Consider the following 25,461-nt stretch of genomic DNA (forward strand, 5'->3'; position numbering starts at 1 on the left):
GTAAATAAATAAAATAAGTTAATAAAATATTACAGTGAAATCTGTGTTATCCCGCACATTATTATCTAGACAACTTGGTTAACAGGCATCTGTTGTATAGGGCAATGCAAACCCTCCTTCAGTTAACCAGAAAAATTCCAGTAGCTGTCTGGCATCCTTTTCTGGTGCTTGCAGAAGTTAACCTTGTAAACTCACAGCAATATATCTGGGGGATGGAAGGCCCATGCTGCTCTTGCCAGTCATTGAGGGGAGGAGGGTGGAAGGCTTCCTGCTGGTGATCCACTTCCTCACGTGGAGCTGAAACTTCTAAGAGAGTGAGTAATAAGCAGGGGCTTTTTCCAGCGTGGCATCTTATGATGCAAACCCAACACTCTTTAAGATGCCACAGAACATGGTGGGACCAGCTGGGCATCAGCAGAGCCAGTCTCTGAGCAGTATCAGGTATGGGAGTCCTACCCTCCTGCAGTGGCTTGCAGCGGCTGCTTCTCTCTTATGATGTCAGAGAGTAAAGTAATATAAAGCTAGTCAGTTACAGCATTTTGTTTGCTTTTTATAAATGGTTGATACACTGCTTTAATAGAATTTTAATTGTCTTCTTAATTTTTGCATTTGGAGAAAAATTCTGCAACCATCAGAGCAGAGCTCTATTAACCAGCACGTTTGATTAACTGGTAACCCCATTCCTCATGGGTGCTGGATAACAAAGCTTTTACTGTACTATTATTTACATATCACCTTTCCATCCAAAATGAATTCACGGTGTGGCTTTCAAAATAATCTATGCCTGTCCATAAAACAAAATAAGTATTTAATGCACAAACCACTCCAAATAATGGTATTGTTGTGTTTTTACTATATTTACTCCATTCTGTGCCCTACAGAAAACTTACAGGTCTGGTTATGGTATTCCTAGAACATTCAAATCAACAATTAACCATGCTTTAACAAGTAAATTAATTTGCAAGAGAGCAAAAGTGTGATCTGTTCCAAACAAAATGTTTGCAAATACAAACCAATTTGACCGCTTTACTTTTACATCACTTTTTCTTGTACAAAATTGGTTTTGTCATTTGCACTTTAAAGTGTCCAAAGTATCTCAAGACTCTTTGTAATGGTTCTGTGAATAGTATGCTTCTGTGTTCCAGAAAATGTCTTGTGTAAGGGCACCCAGTTCATGGTTGCTGCAAGTTCTGAATGACAAAGTTTCTGGTTTACAGTTAAAGCCGCTACCCTATCCCACTTCTGCAAGTTTTCTCAACTGATCCTTGATTAAAATTATAGGACTGAGCACTGCCTACATGTCTCTGCTGTTTTCAGACTTTGAACAGGCTAACTGATCAGCCACTTATATGTCAGAGTTATTATATTATTTGTTTCTTCTTTTTAAAATCGCTGTATGTACCCTAGGGACTTGGGAGGGAAAGGTTGTCAATTTTTAGCACTCACAATCAAATGGCCATTCTGTGACCAGAAAATATAGCATCAATCAGAACTTGCATTTTTCCAATCCCCTTGTTAACTTGCATGCAGGGCTTTTTATACAAAAATAAAGATACTGTCTAACTACATTTTTTTTAAAGTTTAGACCCATTTCTAAAAGGGGAAATACACTTGGGGAACCTGTAGTGGGTCATCATAAAGCACCTACAGAATAAAAAAGTTTTCAGATGCTTCTAAAAGGTGAAGGGAGATGACTAGGCAGGGCAAGAGTAAAATATAGACCACAGTGAAAAGATTTTAGTTGTTTGTCATTGGCCAAGGTCAGGGGAAATCCAGAATGAAAACAGACAGCAGAGTCAGGGGGAAGTGAATGTTTTAGGTAGCATAGCAAAGATCAGTGAACTGGCAAAATTCTTCTTAAATTGCTCTTACAAGTCTTTCCAAAAATTTCACCTGTGAAAACTGGCATATAGTTTCATTGTTACAGTAGTCCAAGCACACCTTCACTGTACATCCAAAACTGGGGTCTGTTCATAGTTCCATATTATAACGAAGGAATTGTAAGCAAGTTATTTTGCTCATAACGCTTGCCCATGGGTGAAGCTTATGTGTGTCATGATGAGTTCCCTTGAGGAATTGTTCATGGCTATAGTAGAGGTACATGCAAACCACTAACTATAGTCCATTACATGCTTACAACCTGGCACAGAAAACTCTTGCACACGTGCAAACTTAGTAACAAAAATGGAGCTCCCCAGCTTGCAAGAGATTCCCCGTTTTCATGTCAATAAAAGAGACAGCTCCATGCACTCAGATGGATGCTCACACAAAGCATTGCTTTCAGCACACTTTCTCCTCCTATTTAACCTCATTTACACCTTCGGTATCATTATGAATGTATCCATCCCCATGACTTGGACCATCTTCATCCCATGGGTAACTTAACACTTCCATGGCCTTACTGGCCATAAGGCATACCCACAGAGCTGGGGGTGCATTTGCGCACAGACTTGAAACTCAAAATATAGTGTTGAAACAGTGGGAAGTCTTAGCAGATGATGAAACAGAATCTGTTGGGAACCGTATCTCCCATATAAAATCTGGCTGCATTTACTAAACATTCTGGATGCATGGCAGTGTTTTTACTGATATGCGCCTGTGTTGGGTAGTCGTGACAGAGGGAGTGTTTTGAGGAGGATTTTGGCACTGTTTGCATAAGAAAGGAATGCAAAACATTGAGGGTGGTACAGGAGTAATCAAAGGCAAGTCTGTGCTCCAGCTCCCTTTCACATCTTAGGCTGTAGTCAGGCATTGCTTTAATTGACTTTAAGCCAGGGCGCGTGAACCTGATTTGTGGCTCAGGTTATACCTTCACCTCACAGAGTATCCTGATTAGAAATGAGCTGCAGTTACCAGGGATATATGAATGCTGAGATCAAACCTAATTTCCCCGCACAAACTGGGAGGCCTTTTCTGCACAGATGATTTTTGCCGGTTCTGGCCCCATACTGCTTCAGGTTTTCTTCTGAATTCTGCACCCATCAAATTTCAGTGTGGTGTTTTCAAGATTACTCTTTGAATTTTCTGCATGTGCTTATTCCTTGACATTTTTCTTGATGTGGTTTTGAGTTGGCTTTTTCAATTGTGCAGAATTTTCCTTTGGGTTCTTTCCCCTCTGCCATGTCTTCCACCCTTTCCCCCACCCTCTGCAGGCCACTTCTCGCTGATTGGTCTCTCCATCCTCCTCTCAGCTTTTCCTTTCTCCTTCCCCTCCCTCCTTTCCCTCATCCCCTCATCCCCCAAGACACACCTTTTCTGGAAAGAAACTTAATGATATTATGTCATAATGTTATTGTTATTGCATTGTGTCATTGTGCCTCCCAGTTCTGGGTCAGCCCAGGTGGGGCTCTCTAGTTTGGACCGTGGAAAAAGCCTGATTCTAAGCTTGGATACAATTCTGGTTTAGAATCTTGGTTTGTGGGGTGGGGTGGGTTATCTCCAATTAATCCATGAACCCACATTTGTAAATTGTAAATAATCAGAATTCGTTTCTAACCAGGATTTTCCATGCACGTTGTGGCTTAATTTTGGTTAAAATGATTTGGGTGCAGCCTTGAGAATGTCTTTTAAAGTCTTAAAAGAAATGAGATTGTTGGTGAAGACAGATCACTGTGTTTTCTCTGGCATAAAACTAAAATACATGCTTGGGTTCTACAATGTAAGCAGAGTACAGAAGGATCCTCCAATGTGCCTGTGCACTATCCTTCAGAACCAAGAAGTCTTTAAATGTCAGCTTAAAGTGGTTCTCTTTAAAGGAAAGAACTGTCATATGGGCTGTACAGAACTCTCGTTCAGGGTGAATGAAAGCTCATAGAAGAGCTGGAAATGGATTTGTTGTTGTTGAAAAAAATGGAAATGTTTTCTAGCTAAACAAGCTGCCGTTTGGAATTTAATAGCATGTGTGTGATTAAAAGCACAACTGCACACCCCCAATGCCGGCAATGTAAGAATACATGTTGTGGTGATCAGCAGGTATGTGCCATTGGCGCAGTGTTCTGGCTTGGTACCTCACTTTTTAAAAACATATTTGAGTTAATCAAGCTGGAAATTATGTCTGTTCCCCTTTTTTAAACAAGGAAAGAAGGCTTCTAGTATTTCTAAAGTTAAATTATCTCTGTGTTACATCATCATAGAGACTTGGTTGCAGTCCTATGAAGTTCTAGGATGGCTTTAGGATTGTGCCTTATGTTTTGTAATTGAGCTTCAGTGGTGCTGCAGATCTAGAAAAAGATCAGAAAAGCCCCTCATTATTTAAAGGAGCTTTGCAAAGGAGTTCATAAAGCTTCCTTCTTCATAAGAAAAAAAATGACTTGCTCACCTGTGCAGAGATACCTGTGTTTGTTATTTGTGAATAATTGAGGGCCTAAAAAAAAGATCCATTACACAACCTTCTCTGCATGGCTAACATTTCTTACTCGCCACATGTGACAAGATGAGTGGCTATTTGTAAACCTAAGGGTCAAACCACACGAGACAAAATACACTTGAATTACACTCAAATACACTTGAATTACCTGTGTAATTCAAGTGTTTTTTGTCTCATACGGTGAGACCTTAAGTTAGAGGTCAGTTCTGAAGTGGTGGAGTCCAGTTAAAATCAGGCCTTGAGTTCTAATGGAAATATTTCCAGTTATGACAGAATTGTGGCATTTATTTCATGAACTTCGGTTGGAACAACAAGGTTCAAGTCCAATAGCACCTTAAAGATCATCAAAGACTTTCCAGTGCTTCTGGACTGGAACCTTGCTCATCTACCACAGACCAACACAGCTACCCACCTGAAACGATCTTCTGTTGGATAAAAGCTTCAGTTATTTTCAGTGGAAATAAAATATATTAAAGTCAGGGGCCACCAGGTTTAGGATTATCTGAATTTAAACGACCTTGTTTATCTCTGCTATGGTGCAGCCTTTTCATGAGGCTGCAGAAAGGAGAAAGCAAGACAGCATGGTCTTCCCAGGTCCCAACATAGCTCCATTCTCTTGACTAGGAATACCTCTACTAATAAATGCCACCATATCAGGTCTGGGTCTTTGCTTGAACTATAGTCACATTCCTGGCTTGCTAACTGGGCTACCAGCTTCCTCTTCCACTGGTCTGTGTCTTTTCTGCATCCTTGTTGCCAACTCCTTCAGTCAGGCTTCTTCACTTAAACCCTTGTAATGAGCTCTGGTTTTGTGTTGACCTTCTGTGTTACTGTAATGCAAACGACTTCCTAAATCTTGCTTAGGCCCTTCGAAGCAGTGCTTCATTTTGATCCTGGTCTGTCCTGCCTCACAGGCTCAGAGTATAAGTATTCTAATCTCTGTGCTTATACGGCATCATACTTGGTGAACTCATGATGCTTTCAAAGAGGGTTTTTCCCCTTCTCATGTTGTCTATTATTGTTGGAGTTGTGAGCAGATAATGGTGGTATGGATCCCACCCCTATCCTACTACTCCACCGAGCAAAGTTTGAAGACTTTCTGCTGCCTAAGGAGTGGGAAAGCAACTTAAATTGGGAAAAGGCTCATTGGACGACAGGGGCTGCTTGGAGGAATGTTGAACTATCCATGCCAATTAAGAAAAGGGCTGCATAACTTATACGTATATTCCTATTGAACATAAGGAACAGGCATATACTGTGTCAGATCATTTGGTCCTGTTAACCCAGCACTGTCTATTCTGGCTGGCAGTGGCTATTCAGGATCTCAGGTCAAGATATTTCACAGACTGGCTGAATTCCTTTTAACTGGAGATGCTGGAAATTAAATCTGTGGTCTTCTGCAGGCAAAGTAGTGTGCACTCCCAACTGTGTTACTGAAAGATGATGTCAGAATAAATGTAGGCTATGTTCGGCAGGTGAGGTCATTCATGCAGCATGGTTGAAAAATACTTTGGAATTCATTCTCAGCTCAAATTATCACCATTGAGACAAATTCGGTGGATGGCATATTTCACCAAAAATGTTTTCACATGGATGCATTTTTGAAGAGATGCTCTAAAAGCTATCTCCTGTAAATGCAGAAATGTTCCATCAGAAGCTTTTATTGAGGACATCAATTGCCTTTATGCAGCCTCCCTAGCTTCTGCTCCCACAAGAAGTTAGTTTTTCAGTTTAGTTGCTGTTTGTAGGTGAACCTTGCCAGAGGACCTATTTATTCCTTAGACTGTCTGCTTTAAGCATTTTTAGTGGGAACCATTAGTGTATGAAGATAATTAAAGATTGTGCAGGGTTACGGTTGATTACCCCAAGACTTAATTAGACCCATACTGTTGAAATAAGTAAGAATAGACAGGGTTTTTTAAAAAAAAAACGGAGTCAATCTATTGGATGGGAATTAATATCCCTTCTGACACTCTAGATCATTTTGTTTAGCATAGAACTCTGAGGAAAAAAACTTGCAACGGATTTACTAGATGAGAGATTTTCTGAGCAATGGCAGAAATAATTTTAGCCTAGAAAATTGCCTCTTTCCAATTACTCTTTTTTCTTACCAAGACAACAAAACAATAATGTAAGTGTTGTGCAGGCACTAGTCTAAAAATATCTTGGCTCTCCAAAAATGTGTGCCTGGTGGGAGGAGAGCCTTCTCAATGTGTTGTACTGTTTTGTGTGAGGCGGGAGAAGAGAAGTAATCTTGTGAATGCTGAAAAGAAATGGAAGTTGATCATGCAGGAAACAAAAAGAGTGTGTGCTCTATCAAAGAGACATCTGTAATAGAGAAAGTCTCACTGATGGGCCCCTTTTCAAAAAATAGAAGAGCTAGATTACATAGCTCTTTAAAGACTGAGAATTAAATTTTTCAGAATGGGGGGTAAACAAGGTGGAGGAGGGGGAAGGCTGTGTTGAAGCTATTCTTACTGTTAGCTCAGTCATGGGAAGGCCTTGGTGTATATGCCCTGTTGGCCTTCCAGAGTAGAGATGGGCACGAAACGGGGAAAAAACGAAATGAGAGTTTTGTGTTTCATCATGTTCCATGAATCATGAAACACAAACTTCCACTAAATTGTCCTGTTTCACGATACAATTCAGTAGTTTCATGATTCGTCAGAACCCAGGGCACTTCAATGGCCCCCTTCATACCCAGAGAGACTGGGCTTGGGGGGATGGCCCCCAAACCATCACACAGATACCTGCCCAGGCGGGAGAGGTGCACAAAATAAAACCAAAGGAAACCACAAGAATGTGAGCCCTCAAAAGAACAGAGAAAGAATTAAGAAGAAACAAAGACAAGCAAAGAGGAAAAAAGGGAGGCCTCAGTCATGCTAGGCCCCAGAGCCAGGCAAAGGCCTGAGACCTGGGTGGGGTGGAGGAAAAAAGGCACCCTCATTCAAAGACCTTCCCAGCAAGGCCAAGTGCTGAAAGTAAGAGGTTTTTCAGTCTCTTTTAAAGCTACAGCAGCCAAAAGCTCAATTCCACTCTCTCACTCCAATCCCAGCAACAGGTCCTTCCTCTCTCTCTGTCTACTGGGACTGAAAAGCACGATGCAGAGAGCTCTGCCTTATATAACAAATGCTCACATAGAGCAGAACAGGAGGTCTGTGGTTGGCAGACAGACCTGCCTAACAGGGTTTGGAGGGATGAGATTGATGTTCCCATGGCTGCAGAAGCCCCATCTCCTCAGTTGCCTAGGGGATTAACCCCCCTGCTCCTCGCTGTATAGGGCAGAATGGAAGCTCTCCAGTTGGCAAGGAGAGCTGCCTATCAAGGTTATATGGGCTAAGATTGGGGTTTCCAATGGCAACCAAAGGTCTGCAGACAGTCCGGGCCTATGTTGCCTCGGGAATCAATGGATCGGTGCCAGCCTGCCTAGCATCATGAATCATTCACAAATCAAACGAATCGGGCCAAAAAGTCATGAATTTTGTGAAAACCGCGGCCCCACAAAACACGTTTCACAAAACACAAATCAGCTCGATTTGTCACGACATTTGATTCGTATTTCAATTCATGCTCCAGAGTAACTGGTTGACTACTGTATGAGACAGCATGCAGGACTAGATGGACCATTAGTTTGATCCAGTAGGGCTGTCCTTGTGTTCTTATAGTAATCACAAGGAAAAGCTGCCCTACGCCCTACTATTGCCAGTTAGTACTGGCAATAGTATGGTGGTTACTGTCAGTACACATAGACAAAGTTATTGTCACACTGACCCGAATGGGGTTTAGCAGAGGTGTGCTGAAAGCTGAATCTAGGCCAAATACGATGGATGTGAGTGGATTCTTTTGGCCACTTCACTATGGGTTGGCACAACTTGAAGTAAACATGGGCTGGCTTTGTCTTTTAGCTGCTGAGAAGAGGTCCTTCAGTTTGGGTGGAGGTGGTTAGAATGCATTCAGGTTGTTCCTTCTTGCACTGCGGATTGATTTTATAGCACACAGTGGAAGGTGTGGCAAGAACACACTTTCCTTTGACCCCAGGACATTTCAATACTCAAAGCTGAATGCCAGCCCTAGAGATTGTGCAGCCCATTCTGCCTTTGTGTTTATTTCAACTAGCCACTTGAATTGTTCTTGGACCAGCTTGAGTTAAACAGTGTGAGAACTGCAGTGCAGAATGCAGTAATTAGTGCATAAACAGCAACGTACATGTAGAATTTTCATTCACACAGGAAGCAACTTGATGGTGCATAGCATACAAGCACGTTACTTCTTTATTCTGGCCTTTCTTCAAGGAAGTTAATACAACAATGCATTGTTCTCCTTTTCCTTTCCTTTAATCATTGCAGCAACCCTTAGTGCTTCATCCAAGGTCATCCAGTGAGAGTTATGCATAGGGATTTTGAACCCAGGTCTTCCCTTTTCTAACCTGATACCGTAATTGGCATTTTACAACTTTGTCTTCTGTTTGGTGTTAAAAGAACATTCCCATATTGAAGTAGCATGTCTTGCTGTGAGTTTTCTTATCCTCTAAGGTAGCACTCACTTAGTGTGCCCAGAACAATGCAAACCCTTCAGTTTCTGAATGTTGATCCAGCTAAAGTTAGGTGAGTTGGGTATTCCATAAATAAATATGTATTTTGTTAATCCACTGTTTTATAGGCAAGCTTCACTCGGATCATAAAAATTGTTGTGTGTTTTTTAAAATTCTGTTCCAACATCATTTAAAATGAATGTGGTTCATTTAAAGCCGGTTACTAAACTTCCATACCCTCCTTGTGAACTTCAGCTATCCCAAAGTGTTCATTAATCCATAATCATCATGTATGTCCTCCATATAGCCCAATGTCAGTATAATCCTAAGGAAATTGCACTCCTTTTTATCCAAACGACTCATTATCCAAATGTTTTGTGTGGTTCCCAGGCCATCTGAGAAGGAGAGGTCAGGCTGTACATCTGCATTTCACTGCTTTGTTTAGACTTGAAGTAAACATCTGTACAAACAAAGGAGAAATGGAGAGCAGGGAGGTGGAAGGCTGGATATTCAGTACTGAGGTCCCTTTTTCCAGCTCTGGTCTGGTCACTGCATTCTTTGAGCCTCCATTCTCCATGTATCTCTGAACTGGCAAATATTTTTAAAAGAAAATTGTAGAGATGTTGCAAGGAAAGCACTGTTAGCCACTGTTTTCTCTTAGGAAGTAATGGTGAAATGCACTCTACAGTGACCTTGACTATTTTTAAGAGAAAGTTTCAGTAGGAAATCTAATGGCAATAATGTGCTTCCAGGCTCTGTACTCTAGATATCCATCAAACAGTACTGGGAAAAAAGTCATGCTGGACTGGAGCAAATACATTTTTAGTCCTGCATTTTGTTTCCAGCAGTGGCTAAAAAGGTGCTTGTGGGAAGCGCACGCAAGCAGGGCATAAAGAGAACAGGCCCGCTGTTGCTTTGCTCCTGACATTTTGAGGTTCCGTTTAGGTATCATGGCTGATAACTGTTGATAAATGTGTCTTATAGACCATGAAAGACCTTTCCAGCAAGTCTAGAAAAAGTACAAAAAAGAGCAACCAAGATGATGTAGGGGTTGGAGGAGCTTTCCTGTGAGGAAATAATAAAGGCTTTGGGACTTCTCAGTTTAGAAAAAAGATAACTAAGGAGGGGACATGATAGAGGTTTATAAAATTATGCACAGGGTGGAGAAAATGGACAGAGAACTTTTTTTCTTCTTGAAGTGCTAGAAATCGAGGGCACCTGATGAAGATGAAGGGCAATAGATTCAGGACAGAAAAAGGAAATACTTCTTTATGAGTTAAATTATGTGATTCTCTGCCTGTGGACATAGTCACAACAACCAGAGATGGCTTTAAGAGGAAGATTTCTGGAGTATAGGTCCATCAATGGCTACTAGCCATAGTAAGTCAAGGGAACTTCTATAGTCAGAGGCAGCAGACATCTAAATAGCAAGGCTAGAGACAGCATCAGGGGTTGGCCTCTCTGCCCTGTTGGTTAGCCTCCAGGGCAGCTGATTAGCCACTGTGTGAGACAAGATGTGGGACCAGATGAACCACAGGTCTGATCCAGCAGACTTCTCTTATGTTCTTCACTTGTCTGATCCTTATAAATTAAGGAATGAGATCCATCTTCTTGCCATAACCATATGTTCTTTAGAAGACAAGCTTACTATTAAGGTGCATTCACAAATCACTTGATGTGGAGTAGGCACCCCTTGGACAATAAAACGGTTTACTTACTTACTTACTTACTTACTTACTTACTTACTTACTTACTTACTTACTTACTTACTTACTTACTTACTTACTTACTTACTTACTTACTTACTTACTTACTTATAGTCCATCTTTCTCATGGAGATCAAAGGCGGATTACAACAGTACAGGTGACAATACAATATACTTGACAGCTAGGACATTCACTGAGCAAAGGATAGTACTGAAGAACAGTTAAGACATTCGGGGAAACAGATAAATAGGGAATGGCATCAGAAATTGTTTTAAACAAGCATAAAGCAGAGCATCAAGATGAAATTTATCTGAAACAAAGCATAACTAATTTCCATGGCATGATTAGCAGTGTGGAAACTTGATAGTAGGTGCATATCTACATCAGCAGACAGTGCTCAGTAGCAAAGCATTCAGTCCTTCGTTCCTACCAAGCCATCTCTCTGAGTTATCTGTTGACATAGTCTTGTAATCTGGTAGAAAGCCCTCCTGAATAATTCAATTTTGCATACTTTGTGGAAAGCCAGGAGAGTAGGGGCTTTCCTGACCACATCAGACAGGCTGATTCATAAGGTAGGGATTACCACAAAGAAAGCATGTGCATAGGCAGCTGTTGATTTTGCTCAACTGTAGGGTGATATCTTCAGAAGACCCTGTTCAGATGAGTGAAACTGCCATGGCAGAACATGGAGGTTAGGCGGTCGCACAGATATGAGGGGCTGAGGCCATGAAGGTCTTTGAATATGATGGTCATAACCTTGAACTGAGCCCAGTAACTGATGGGAAGCCAATGGAAATGACTGCAGAATGGGAGTGATATGTATGCTCCATCTAGTTCCTGAGAGTAAACAGCTGTAGCATTCTGCACCAGCTGGAATCTCTGAGTCAGCTTTGAGGGAGAGTGCATTACAGTAGTCTAGTTTCAATGTTACTGTGTCAGGAATCATGGTAAGGGGCCATCTTCCAGTCTAGTCTGAGTTATGAGAAGGCCTTTTTTGGAGCTGTATTTACTTGTTTCTCTAGCAGTAGTGCTGGGTCTAGTATAACCCCTAAGCTCTTAACTGAGTCAGCTAGGGTCAACTGAACTCCATTAAAGGTCGGAAGCACAATGGCCGTCGTCACACGGGCATCTGTTCCGTTAAATTTACAGCATATAGCATCATCGCTGATATCGGCACAGTAACGTTTCTTTGGGTCACCTCGCGTTTCTTCGCGCTCCCAGCTGTCCACACCTAAGCGCTCTGTTCCGTTCTCTCTAATGGGCGCAGAAGCAGCTCCCCCTCCTTTAAAAAAAATTTTTTTGGCGTTTAATTCCGCTATAACGGAATAACATTAATGTTAAAAAAAAAACCAGAAAATGACTGAACACAGCCATTTTTAGCGAGGTGTGGTTTGGGGTTAAAATAAAAATTTCTCTAATGGCAATTCAGTCATTTTTACTTGTTTTCTTCAGCAGAAAAATTTCATTGAGTGATGTCGTTATAGCGATATAAGGACATTATTACCAAAAAAAAGGGAGTTGCGGGAGAAATGGATTCTGGGATTGAGGAGAGAAAAAAAGGTGGGCCTATGGCGTGGCGAGGCGAAAAACATCGATGTGAGGCATTCACACTGAGGCGCAAAATATTGCGACTATCAAGCACAAAGCAGAAGAGAGAAAATCGCATCAGTGTTGGAATAAGGTGGATGTTTGCCGGGAAATTGCGCCATTTTCACGCTAAATAGAAGCCCATGTGACGACGGCCAATGTCCTTCAAGATCTCTGCTTTTCCAACTGGCATTACCTCCGTCTTGTATTTGGTTTCAATTTGTTTGCTTTCAACTAATTGACAACAGCTGTCAAGCAGCAACAGTACCTCTATTGCATCATGAGGGGATTTGGATAATGAGATATAGAGCTGAGTATTATCTGCATATCAGTGGCATCCAATTCCATAGCTATGGATGAGTTCTCCAAAAGGTTTACATAGAGGTTGAATAACATGGGGGATAAGATTGTGCATTGTAGAACCCCACAAAATAATTCCCACAGTAAGAATAGCTGGTCTCCAATAGCAACCCTTTGAGTTTGTCTCATGAGGAATGATTTAAACCAGTCCAAGTCACATCCCCTGATACCCACTTTTGCCTCCAAACACCTCAATAGGATGACATGGTTTGCTGTGTCGAAGGTTGCAGATAGATCTAGGAGGAACTATAATGAAGCATAGCCTTTGTCTACATTGAGTCAGAGGTCATCAACTAGAGCCATTAGGGCCGTCTCTTTCCTATAACCTGGCCTAAACCGTATTGAAAAGGGCCCAAGGCACCAGAGTTTCCCAAGAAGGCCTGGAGTTGGTCAACTACTGCTTGGCAGATTAGAGACTGGGCAATAATTGACTACAACGTTTTTGTCTAAGGATGTTTTTTTTTAAGTAGTGGGTGAATGACTGCCTCTTTGAGAGGCTGAGGGAAGGTGCCTTGAGTTAGTGACTGATTTATGATGGACATCAAGGACTCCTTTATGTGGTCTTTGGAAGATTTTAGTAGCCAGGATGGGCAAGGATCCAAATTACAAGTAGTAGCCTTCACAGAAGCTAGAATTCTGTCAGTATCCGTCCCTCTGATTAAGTTAAAATGATTCAGAAATGGAGCGGACAGTGTGTTAAGCATTTCTTCTGGCTTGCCCATATTATGGGTGGTATCCAGATCAGACCAGGGTCGAATCCACATTCACCCATTACCTGCATGTTTATCGGATATCTTCCGTTTGCCTCCAATCCGCGATTTTTTCCTCTTCGTTCACATTCCTGCTTCCGATCTGTCTTCCTCGCGCGTCCCTCCGGTCACACGGCCGCTCGAAAACCGCTTTTTTTGGCAGGACCTTTTTTCCCGCCCATTTTTTAAAATTTTTTTGAGCGCACTTTTCCGTTATTTCGATCTTGCCTTATAAAGAAACATCATTGAAGATAATGATGCCTCTCTTTCCCCCACTGACAGCACTGATGGCTCTCTCCCGTTTCTTTTTGGGAAATTTGGAAGCATGTGAGAAGCTTTCGTGGTCATTTCCTATGCAGGACAGTTCAGTGCCTGAATTTTACTGAACTTTCACTTCCTTGGAGTGTCATTATTTCGATATTTTGTAATTTCGATATTACAGTAATATAAAATAAAAAAAAACAGTTAAAAAGGAAGTTTCGTGAGTCCGTTCTGAGGATGGATTCACCCCAAAATGATTTTTCAAACTACCAGATTTGATTCAGAAACAGCATAATCAATAAATCCAATGCTGTGAAGTCAAAAACAGTCTTTTGCAGACTACGGAGCACTTGCAAGTTGAATCTGCCAATAGGAACTCTCGGAACGGCCGGAGAGACAGGAAGGGGGGTGGTTTTTAAAAAAACCGCGTAAATTGCGCATTGGCCCATTCACGGCCACCGTGAAACTCCCGTTGAAAACCTGTGACCACATATTCGGGAGAAATGCGAATGAAATGCATCTGTTTAATGAGGTAATGTGACCGGCACCTGGGATTGCGTTGGGAATGCGAGGAACATGTGACTTAGAATGAGTAATGTGGATTCGACCCAGATCTTTGACTTTTTGCTACTTAGAGAAGTAACAGGCTATTATATAAAACACTAATTCCTGCTGCTATAGCACAGCATCTTCTAAAAGGTCACTAGTGGGAATAATAGAGCAACTTCCCATCCTCACTCCCGCTTATTAAATTAGCTGCAATTGCTCTAAGTCTTGTATTGCTGAAGGCCTCTTGTGACATAATTAACAAATGTCCCCTTATGTGTTTGGGCTTCTGCCTACTGAGAGATTCTGTTTGGTGTTAGTGATTAATTGACTTGCTCGAGATGACTGGAAAAATTCTTTCCTCAGCCTTCAAGCCTTCAGAGTCTTTCACATTAAGGAATTAAGAAGTACTATTTTGAATCAGACCAATGGCATTCTGTTTACCACGGTGGCCTCAAAGGCCCATGAGCAAGATCAGGAAGGCCAAGGTCCCCCTTCTTATGGCACCCCGCTAACTAGCACTCAGAGATAGGATGTCATGAAACTAACCTGGTTATTTTAGCCTATGGGCTTAATGGTCTTATAGGGGACACCCATCTTCAGTGCAGGATCCAGCCACTAATTTGACTAAAATATTGTAGCCTACAGTCCTATGCACATCTACGTAGGAGTAAGACCAGTTGAACTCAGGGGAACTTGCCATCTTTATGCATAGGATTGCAGTGACTGAGTTGGAAATTATGGATATTAGAAGATTCAAGAGGGAGCTCTGTGTAATGCAATGAGAAATATAGTAGCTGTTTGTAAGTGTAAACAACATGTGCTTTTTAGATAATAAAGTATAAATGTAAGGAGCATATCATTCCAAATTTCTACATTTTCCCACTGCTTATATAATCACACTGTGATTCCTCTATCTTTGATGATAGGAGAGGTTCCCAAATCATGTGAGTGATCCTAGTGCAGATGAAGACTTCATATGACATAATTAGCTTGAATTTGCTGCCACAAAATTAAGTAATAGCCACATGGTGGACAGCCACTGGTAGTCTTGTATTCTATAAATCTGTCTAATCTGTTTTTTAAAAGTAATTAACCAAGAGAGCTAAATGGAACCCTCCTGTTCAGAGGCAGTAAACCTCTCAGTACTAGTCACTGAGATAAAGCAAGTAAGCAACAAGGAAGGATGAGATACATAAGCCAAATATAATAGGGAAGAGCAACCTGAAAAAGGTATTAGTTTCAGGTGGGTAGCCATGTTGGTCTGTAGTAGAAGAGTTGCCTGACAAAGAGAGCTTTGATTCTCAAAATCTTATACCCTGGAAATCTTTCTGGTTTTTAAGGAGCCACTGGACTCAAGTATTAGTCAATGTTTTTTTCGCAAGAATTGATATCAGTGCATTGGTGTGATTCTCCCACATTTCCTCCTCCCAGAGCTTCAGGTGCTGGTGGACAACGGAATGGGTTGCTATAGCAAGAGGCCCGGCAATCTTCTTAATTACAGAACGGTGTATTAGTGTGTGTCGCTGCACAAAACGCACTTTGTTAATTTGCTCTCTAGAGAGGAGACAGCTTACTTCCACTCTGAGCTGTACCCATGAAGCATTAGCAGGGTGTCTCCGTTAAACATTGCCATAGCATGCGGAAGATGAGAATGGGATGAAGTTACCTTTGCTTTCTCAGTTCATTTTGGGGATGAACAGCAGTCTGAAAATGTACACTGCCCTGACAAGAAAGGAGCAGGATTATTATTAACCTCATTCTTCAAACACGTGTGACGTCATCACGGGAGCGCGCACACCGCCGCCGGCCCAATCGCTGTGGCGGGCGGCTGTGACGGTGCACGGGTGGCCTCCAAGCTCTCCCGCTCAGTTGTCTGCACCGCCACAGATGCCTGCCCGCAGCAGCTGCGCCCGGCTGGGGGCGTGTGCTGGTGGCGGCACGGGGCGGGAGGGATAGGAGGCTGCTGCTCTGTGGCGCACGCTCCTGCCCCCCACGCTTCCTCCAGCGCTCCCTCCGGCACCCCGCGCCTGAGTCCACCACCTAGCTGGCCTCAATGGGCGCGCCGACCCTGGAAATACCCCCCTACTATTACATGAACACACAACTCTGTAAGGTAGGTGAGGCTGAGAGAAAAAGTGGGAGGCTCAAGGTCACTCAGTGAGCTCCATTTGAACCCAGGCCTCTGTAGTTTTAAGCCAAATGCTTAACCGCTACTCAGTGCTGACTGGTTGTATTCGTTATACAAACAACAGTGAGAAGTGAGTTCAGGGCGCTGTGTATTCTATAAATTTCTGTCAGTTTTTAATAACATTCTGTCAGATATTGCTTCTTGAAAAGTATTATGGGAATTGTTATCTGTTGAAGGAGGTGCTAAAAATTCCTTTAGAAATCGTTCCATCCTCCTCTCCCCACAGAATTACAGTCGCTGTAGTTTCCTGAGAAGAAGGAATGCGAGATGGGTTGTTTGCCCATATTCAGTGCTGTTGGGAAGTGGGCTTTTTTCCCTCCCTCCCCACAGCATTGTAGTGCATTTGTGCACCTCCTGAGATTTCCCCAGCATTTCTCCAATCTATCTCAAACCTGCATTGCTCCAAAGTTTTGGGAAAGAGTGCAGTAAAGCTGGGATGGCTGTCATATGGCTGCCCACATGACAGCCCTTTTCCCTGACCGTATCCCTATTGCAGCCATTTTCTCCTCCCACTAATGGGAGCTTTTAAAAAAAAATCATCAATTTCATACCTGCCTGCCAAATCTCATCAAATGGCTGAAAAAGAACAAATTGAAACTGAACCCAGATAAGATGAAAGTGATACCAGTTAGGAAGGTGGAGATATTGAAGAACATTGAGCTCCCCACTTTCGAGGGGGTTCAGTTATCCCTTGCAGACTCAGTTAAGAGCCTAGAGGTTATATTGGATCTGGCATTGTTGCTAGAAAAGCAGATTAATGCAGCTGCAAAAAATGCTTTCTTCCAACTCAGTCTAGCCCAGAAGATGCCCCCCTACCTTGCCACAGCTGACCTGGCCACCTAGATCCATGCCATGGTAATACTGAGACTAGACTATTGTAATGAACTATACATAGGTCTCCCCTTGAAGTCAACTCAGAGACTTAAATTGGTGCAGAGCACTTCAGCTCAATTATTATCAGGAGCCACATGGAGCATGTTTATTACTGCCATTCTGCAGTCACTCCATTGGCTACCCATCAGTCACTGGGCTCAATTCAAGGTTTTGGCTATTACATACAAAGCCTGTGTATACTGTGAGGCATGTAATCTGTGCATACTAGAGGCAGCAGGAGAAGTAGGATTGAAGGCTGACATTGGGAGGTATCTGGGAGGTGCTGGAATAATCTATCAAGTGTAGTAGTGAAAGGATCATCATCTGGTATATGTAATTAAACTAGGGAGGGAGTGGAAACGCTAGTAATCATTTCTGTCTCTGAGAACAGTCTCAAAGGAACAGAAAAATAGAGCTGTGGAGTCCCAGTAACCCTAGGAAAGTCAATAAAACTCCACAGTATCTGAATACCAAGATGCTGGAGAGTGTTATTGTAATGACCCCCTTTGAACTTAAAGTTGCTAAAATTACATTTGAAACCACTATTTACAAAACAGGTACTCAAAGCCCTTGTTTAATATGAAGCTGTAAGGCCTGTGTTAGAAGAAAGAACTATTAATTGCAGCTTCCTTTCCCTGGGAGAACTGAATTTTGCTGTCCTTTGGTTTGTTGTAGTCAAGCCATGCTCCTGCTGCATGGTCTTTAATTGAAGATTTTAGAAAATTGTCTCAGTTACTACAAAATGGCTAATGATATGGTCATTTGCAGCCTAGTGCTGATGGTGAGGAGGGTAGAGGCACGGCGACAAAACTAGACCACACTCATAGCTGGTGAAAACAACGGCCACAACTTTATTGGCAACAGCAAGTAAAACAGCGAGTAAAGAGCATTGGCCGTCACGTGGATCGGATCCCTACCACAGCGGCTGGCCCGCCTGCCAGCTGATGACCCCTCCCCCTCAGACCCTTGCTGAGGGGGGAACCAAGGAGAGGCATTGAAGGGGAGATCATGTGGGTGTACACCCCTTTATGATTCCCCTGCCCCCTAGGAGTGAGAATGCCCCAACAGCCCCTGAACTGGGCATGCACCTCCATTCGTCACCCCAAGATTCCTTATGGGAATCCCCTTATCAGGGAACCAGGGCAGGAGGCCCTGATTCCCCCCAAAAGAGATCCGATCCAATGACAAATCGCCAGCATGGTTGTGACCAACACGAGCGATAAATGACAGCCATACAGGGAGCAGTAGGTGGGATGCCAAAAGCTCAGTTCCCTGTGGGCACACGTTCTGGGTGGATTGGCCATTAAGGTCACTGGGGAAGGTCTGGTAGGCTGATGGCATGGGGGGGGGGGTGCCTCCTTCCAGGACATCCTCAACCCCAGGGCGGGCCTACACAAGGTGGGCAGGAGTCATCATTCCAATCTGTAAAATGCTCAGCAAAATATCAGCAAAATATCAGTCTGTTTTTAAATTTATTAAAAATTGCACTTGGCTTCCCCTCCCCCCTTTTCCTCATGCAAATCTGTTGATTGTAAAACCTCTTAATCAGCATTTATTAGTGTTAGCAGGCAGAGTTCTGTTGTGTCCATTTTGGAATCTGTTTTGAGAGTAAGGTGTCACCAGACTAAAGGTGTCAGAATTGAAGAGGCACGTACGGAATATGTACGAGAGATCTGGATTAAAAATCTGTGGTGATGGCAAAAAAATGTTTCATCAAATGTTTCTCAGACTGGTGATAAAAATCTCTCTGAACCCCACCTTCCCCTCCCAGCCTGGCTATTCAGCACTTTTCCGTTTGGAAAATCAGAGATGCAGTAAAGAAGCTGTAATTTTGGCTCAATAATATGGCACTGGGCCACCTATTCAGATCAGTTTATCATCAGTGCCTATTGCTGTTCTAGCTCTGTTCCTCAAGGGATAATTATGAATTTCAATAGCCCAGTGAAATAAACAATCCTTATCTGGCAGTAGAGAAGGGAGAGGGGGACCTAATAATTATTTTTCTATTTTTAATTGCATTGGATCCTATTCCTATAGTCTGCAATCAGTTCTTATTCAAGCTGTGCAGTGTTTGCCAAGGTTGCTTTAGTGGGGGGGGAGGGGAGAGATGGGACAATTTTCCTCATTTTAGGATTAATTTTTTTGTGTTCTAAGAACCAAAACTACTAGCAAAGTACACATCAGCATAATGCACTATAGTTATTTCCTCCTGTATAATTGAATGATTTCTGCTAAAGATAAAGGGGCATACCTGCCATGAGGAAAAACCTGCCCTTCTTTGCAGGTATTCCTGGAAGTAGGAATTTGTGTCTTCAGGGTTGCATTCACACATCATAATAAACTCCAATTAAGCCAAAATTTGTGTATGAGCATGGTTTGTGTCCATGCTTGCACACACATCTTCTTTCTGTTCCTTCCCTTCTTACAGTTTAAAAACTTTATTTAATATATTTAACAAAATGTATATATCCCACCTCTCTGCCCCCATAAGGGTCACCAAGGTGGCTAACAAATTAAAACATATACTAATAGCCAAGTGGCAAAGATCTGAGGATCCTTAAATCCAGAGACTGGAGCCATGAATGGGCAAGACAGATCTTCCTACACACCTGAAAAATGTCCCAAGTTTGCAGAAAAATTAGAAATCTTTAAAAAAAAATACATTGGGGGTTAAAAAAACCCAAAATGATAAAAGGAGTGGGTGTAGCTTTAGTCAGATGCCCTCAGTGGCCATTGCTAGGCAACCACAGCAACATTCAGGCCTTGGTTTCTGTCAGGAAAAGGGAAGGGAAAGGGAAGGACTGTTTCCATGGATGTTTTAGCCTTTGAGGGGGTCTCATTGGGACCAAGCCCAGCAGCAACCACCAGGCAGCTTGATACCACCTGACTTGCTTGACTCACCCTACTGCAGCATACACCCCCCCCAAGCCAATGTAGTGTAGTAGACTGGTTAGAGTTTCAGAGTAGGATATGAGAGACCCAGGTTCGAACCCCCACTCTGTTGTGGAAGCCTACTGGGTGACTTTGATCCAGTCATACATTTGCAGCTTAACCTACCTATCATAGTTGTTGTGAGGATAATATGGAGGTAAGGGGGATGATGTAAGCTGCTTTGCATCCTCATAGTGGGGAAAGGCAGTATATAATATAGATGAAGATGGGGGGCAGATAAAAGATAGGTGGTTTAGTGGGTTTGAAGGAGAGAAGGGCATAGGGAAAGGTGAGCATATGGAGGAGGGAACCAGTAGGAAGGAAAGAGGAAATATTGTGGAGAAGGGGATCCAGGGAAAAGTGAATTAACCCCCGTAAGCTCTTACAACTGGCCCCAGCTCACCCAACACCATGCAACATGGCCATTGGGGAGAGGCTGCCAGGAAGGGAGAAGAGTGATAACAGAGGGGCAGACAAAGGTGGATAAGGAGAGAAGGAAGCAGGAAAAGGGGGAGAGGCTATGGGGGGCAGGGAAGAGAAAGAGGACGTCGTGGTGGAGAGGAAAATGAGATGCCACCTGCAATAAAACCATTAAAATCAACCAAAATCATTAAATCAGTTAAAACCATAGTTTTAAAAACATACAAAGACATAAAACAGCAATTAAAACATTGGGCATTAAGGAAGGCTCACTGAGGGTACACCAAATGAAACAAAAAAGTCTCTACAGACAGAAGGGAACAGACAAATCTCCCTGTGGAGAAAGTTCCAGAGGTTTGGCGTCACAGCTGAGAAAGCCCTTTCCTCCCATCTAATCTCGGAAGGCAATGGTACCTGAAGTAGGTAGGGCCTCTAAAGATGACTGCAGTGGTTGGGTAGGCTTGTGCAAGAGTAGGTGGTCCTTTACATAGATCATCTGTAATTTATTTCTTTAGACAGTTATATCCCACTTTTCTCCAGATTGGGGATAGAAAGCACCCTACAATTTATGATTAACAACAATAACCACAACAACAGTGTGCTTATATAGCGTCCTTTTGGACAGATTAGCGCCACACTCAGAGTGGTGAACAAAGTCAGTGTTATTATTATCCCCATAATACAGTTGGGAGCTTAGGCTGAGAGTGAATGACTGGCCCGAGATCACCCTGCAAGCTTCCATGGCAGAGGCTCAAACCTGGGAATCTAACTACTACATTAGACTGGTTCTCAAGATTCAGGATTGCAGGTATGAATTAACCTCTACTTCCCTTGGTATACAAATGCTGGTGCAAAGGTGAATTGGAGTAAGTTTACTCCCCACAATCCTGAATTCTAACGTACCAAGTCACATTTGTGCACATTGTAGATTCTTGACACTTCTGAATGTAGCCATTATCTAGTTTTATAAGGCTTTAGGATGAAGCCGAAGAACAACCTAAACAAATGCCTCTTATATTTTCATTTATATGGACCGCTAGTGAGAGCTCTTTTTTTCCTATTAATGTTTCATTGTGTTCTTTTCTCTGTTGTCATGAAAAGTCTAACTTTTAATTGATCTTTGAGGAAGCCAGTGATGTTTTATGGAAGAATATAGGATGAAAAGATGCCCAAAGTGCCATCCAAAGTCCTGAAGAGGTCATGCAGTGCTACTGGTGGTAAGCCAAGCACTGAGGTTCAGGAAATCCAGGTTTTATATGAAGTCTTACATCACTTACAGTAATTAATAGCCTAACACTCCCAACATTGAAATTTACAGTAAAAGCTGACTTACTTTCTTCCCAGCTTTTTCAGCTACCACATTTCCTTTCTCTGTATTGCTGGCACTGTTCTCTTTATCATTTCTTTAACTGTCAGTTGTTTCCTCCTGTATCCAGCTTTGAACCAAAACAGCTGCTGTCTTTGAATCAGAAATGCCTTTTCAACCTTTTGCAGTTGAATCCACACCTCCTTTCAAGCTGGATGCTTTAGAAACTGGCAGCGGAGTGTTGTGGGGCAATAATTTGTATGTCATTGCCGGAAAATGTAGGAATGTATTCATTCATGCGTAGATACAGTATTTGTGTAATGATGGTAATTGACAAAGATGATCTTTCTGGGTGTCAGTTCATGAGTGTCTAACCCTGAACCAAGGACACACACACTCCAGTCCAACAAAGGAGAGCTATGTGTGGAAGGAGGCTTCCATATGTGGGTCTTCTAAGTGGGGCAGGAGTGCCATGTAATGCATACCGAAACCTGGTATGCATTACATAGCAGTCGCTGCCTGTTTGGGTAGAAATGTTCAAGCAGATCTTCACACAAAGGAATGATCTTTAGTTCATGGTCAAGGTGAGTCAGTCTTGCATTTATGTATTTATAGGCACCACTATTAACCAGATAAGCATTATGCCATTGTCCCTATCTTGGTAATTGTGTGACACCTGATTCATATACTGATCATATACAGAGCTCTGTGTACATTAACTAGAATATAAATAATCTTTTCATTGTTATCTATTGCATTTCATATCAACTCCTGCCTAGAGATTCTTTATTTTAATGGTGTTAAATATTTTTGACATAGCAGGTTGATTTTCCTTTGCCTTCCACAGTTGGCCACGGGCAGAGTGAAGGAGACCGTATGGTCGTGTCAGACTTCCACGTGTTTGTCAGAGACAGCTTGCAGCACATTGACCTCATGAAGAAGGATCACCCAGGCCTCCCTGTGTTCCTTCTAGGGCATTCCATGGTAAGTGCATGGCACTTAACGGAATTTTAGCCTTCTGTTGAAAAATAGAGGACAGTTCTTTCACTGTGGCCTTTTCTGTCCTCTCCTTCTTTCTCTCTTTTTTGCAGTTAACAAGGATATTAAAAGCAATTATAATGTACAGAAATGTAACATGGAGGCAGAATACAGAGTGGAATTAGGGCATTTAGATGACTTGAGGGGGATATTCTAGGGCTCCAGATGTCTTCCCAAAAAAATAATAACACATGTCATAATTACACATGACATTTACTCAGGTCCTCCTCCCCAGATTGCCCCTGGGGCCAATTGACCAGACGTGTGCTGAGTGTTCCATCCCTGGACAGCTCAGTAGCACAGCACGTGGGGAGGGAGGCTTAAACCTTCCTTCTGTGCTGTTTTCCAGGCCTGGAACACTGCCAGGGAACCCGTGAGGAAAACTTATATGTACTGATGGGCGAAACACAAGTTTCCCCAACCTGTCAAATAGCAGCTCCCCAAGGCTGTTGCAAATCAAGGAAGTGGCAAGAAGGGAAAGGCTGATGCCCATACTCCCAATCCAAATTGGGTTCCAAACTGGGAAATACAGCCCTCCAGATATTCTAGTCCCAAGCCATTTGCTTTGCGGGTCTAAACCAATGCACTGAATTTTGACTAATGCTTATTCTCTCCTGGCTTTAAAAGCCAGGAAAGGGTTAAATGGCTGCTTTCCCCTTCCTCCCTCAGTGGTATGACCACACTTTTAAATTTTTTTTCAAAGCTAGGAAAGTGTAAGTTACTCCTCATTTAAAAAAAAGCTTTTTGCACAGCCATTTGCAAATCAAAGTGGTAGAGAGGGAAAGAAGCAGCAGCACTTTAACCCTTTCTTGGCTTGGCTTTTAAAAAAAACTAATGAGAGTGGTACATGTTTTTCCCCAGAACTCTGCCACCAATTGCCTCTCCAGTGGGCTGGGGACAGTCCAATCAGCAAAAGCAGGGGGGGATGGGTTCCAACATTGCCACCTTATTACACATGCTCAAAGTTCAAAAAAAAAGTGAGACATGAATTACAAAGCCCCAAAAGCCCAACACTGCACTGGAATTTCAAAACAGGTCTGAAATGAAGCACAGACACCAAATTGAAACTGCAGCGGACCGTGTAAAATGAATGGGTGCAATGCCAAAGCCACTGCGATTGGGGGAAATGCTAATAAATGGTGGTTTAAACCGTAAGTGAGAAAAGAGCCTTGGTTCAGCACCTTGCTCAAAAAGGGGATAGCACAGCTGCTCAATAGTTGATATAATTGTCTAAGCCCATGGATAGCTTCTTCAATGGATCTAAATCCATCTCTTTCTGAAACTGCACTTGCTTTCTCTCTCATTCACTCCATTGCTCTAAGACAGGTACTCTCTCCTGCACCCAGCTAGTCAAGATGTTCAGCCAAGAATAAATAAATAAATAAATAAATAAATAAATAAATAAAGAAAGAAAGAAAGAAAGAAAGAAAGAAAGAAAGAAAGAAAGAAAGAAAGAAAGAAAGAAAGGCAAGAGCTGAGCAAACAGGTAGAAGGCTTGCCTTTCCAAACACCCAATGCTAAGGTTCTCAGTGCTCTGCTCAGTTCATTGCCACCACCCACCCTGTCCTCATACATGTCTAGAAAAAGGACAGGTATATACCGAATATTATAATCTATCCATATCACAGAATTGTGTTTTCCCTGATACAAGCTAGATGCTACTTTTTTGAAAATATATTTTAGTTTTTTAATCAAAGCAGAAACGCAGCCCTGATTATGGCTTGCGGATTCAATTACAGAAAAAATTAGATAAGGATTAGTAATGAAAATATTAGATAACTGGCATCAGCCAGGTAGGACAGGAGCATTGCATGCTCTCCCAGCGCATTAATGCAGTCCCAAAGAACCTGCCAGCAGCCGTCTTCAGTATGGGGATATATGCCCTCGTTCCTTTCCAGACTTTAAAAAAAATGTATCCAGTCTTAAGGGTGGACTGTATTTGTCCATAGTGGTGCCAGATCTAAGGCCTGAAAGGCACCTGGCGTGCCATGGCAGCTGATTGCCCGTGCCTTCACCTCACAGTGTTTGGAATAAATGAATCAACAACACAGACTATCTATCCTCGGTAGGAGTGCCAGTGGTGGCTGCAACATGTGCAGCGAGGCTGGGTTACGAACCCAGTACATCCTTTCCACAATAGTTAATAGTGTTTGTAGCTATGGGTATTCCATCCACCCAGACTTTGTCTCTGTTTTTTTTTTTCCTGGCATACTTCCATGCTGTTGACTGTCGCCCTGCCCCATGGAACACTGTGTGAAAGCACATTACTTATTTGTGAAATATTCCTCATCTAAAATTGACTCAGAGTATGATGCCTTTAGATAATTTGGATTTGAATCCGCTGGCCTGCCTTTAAAGCACACTTCAAAATACTTTCTGTAGCAATGAGCTAATTTCTAAATCTTCAGCCAAGTAAAGCCCATTCCTCTTGCTTCTGCCACCGCTGTGTGTAAACAGGATGGTAGTTTTTTCCACACTATGAAAGTTCACCAAGTATTGCCCCTGACAACTAATTGTTCATGATCCTTTTTAAGCATTCCTGGTTACTGATGCCTGAGCCTTGCCAGCTCTTAGCTTTAAACTACACATGAACAG

General features: G+C 42.4%; 1 protein-coding gene across 2 annotated transcripts in view; it reads left to right on the forward strand.

Annotated features, from left to right (window-relative positions):
• Nucleotides 1-25,461, forward strand: part of MGLL (monoglyceride lipase) — a 103,929-nt gene that overhangs the window by 58,007 nt on the left and 20,461 nt on the right. For both annotated transcript variants that reach the window (XM_054978202.1, XM_054978203.1), the window contains exon 4: nt 22,676-22,812. In XM_054978202.1, coding sequence (XP_054834177.1) covers nt 22,676-22,812 — 137 coding nt within the window. The remainder of the gene's footprint in view (nt 1-22,675; nt 22,813-25,461) is intronic.

This window comes from Eublepharis macularius, chromosome 4, assembly GCF_028583425.1.
Source record: "Eublepharis macularius isolate TG4126 chromosome 4, MPM_Emac_v1.0, whole genome shotgun sequence".
Classification (NCBI taxonomy): Eukaryota; Metazoa; Chordata; class Lepidosauria; order Squamata; family Eublepharidae; genus Eublepharis; species Eublepharis macularius.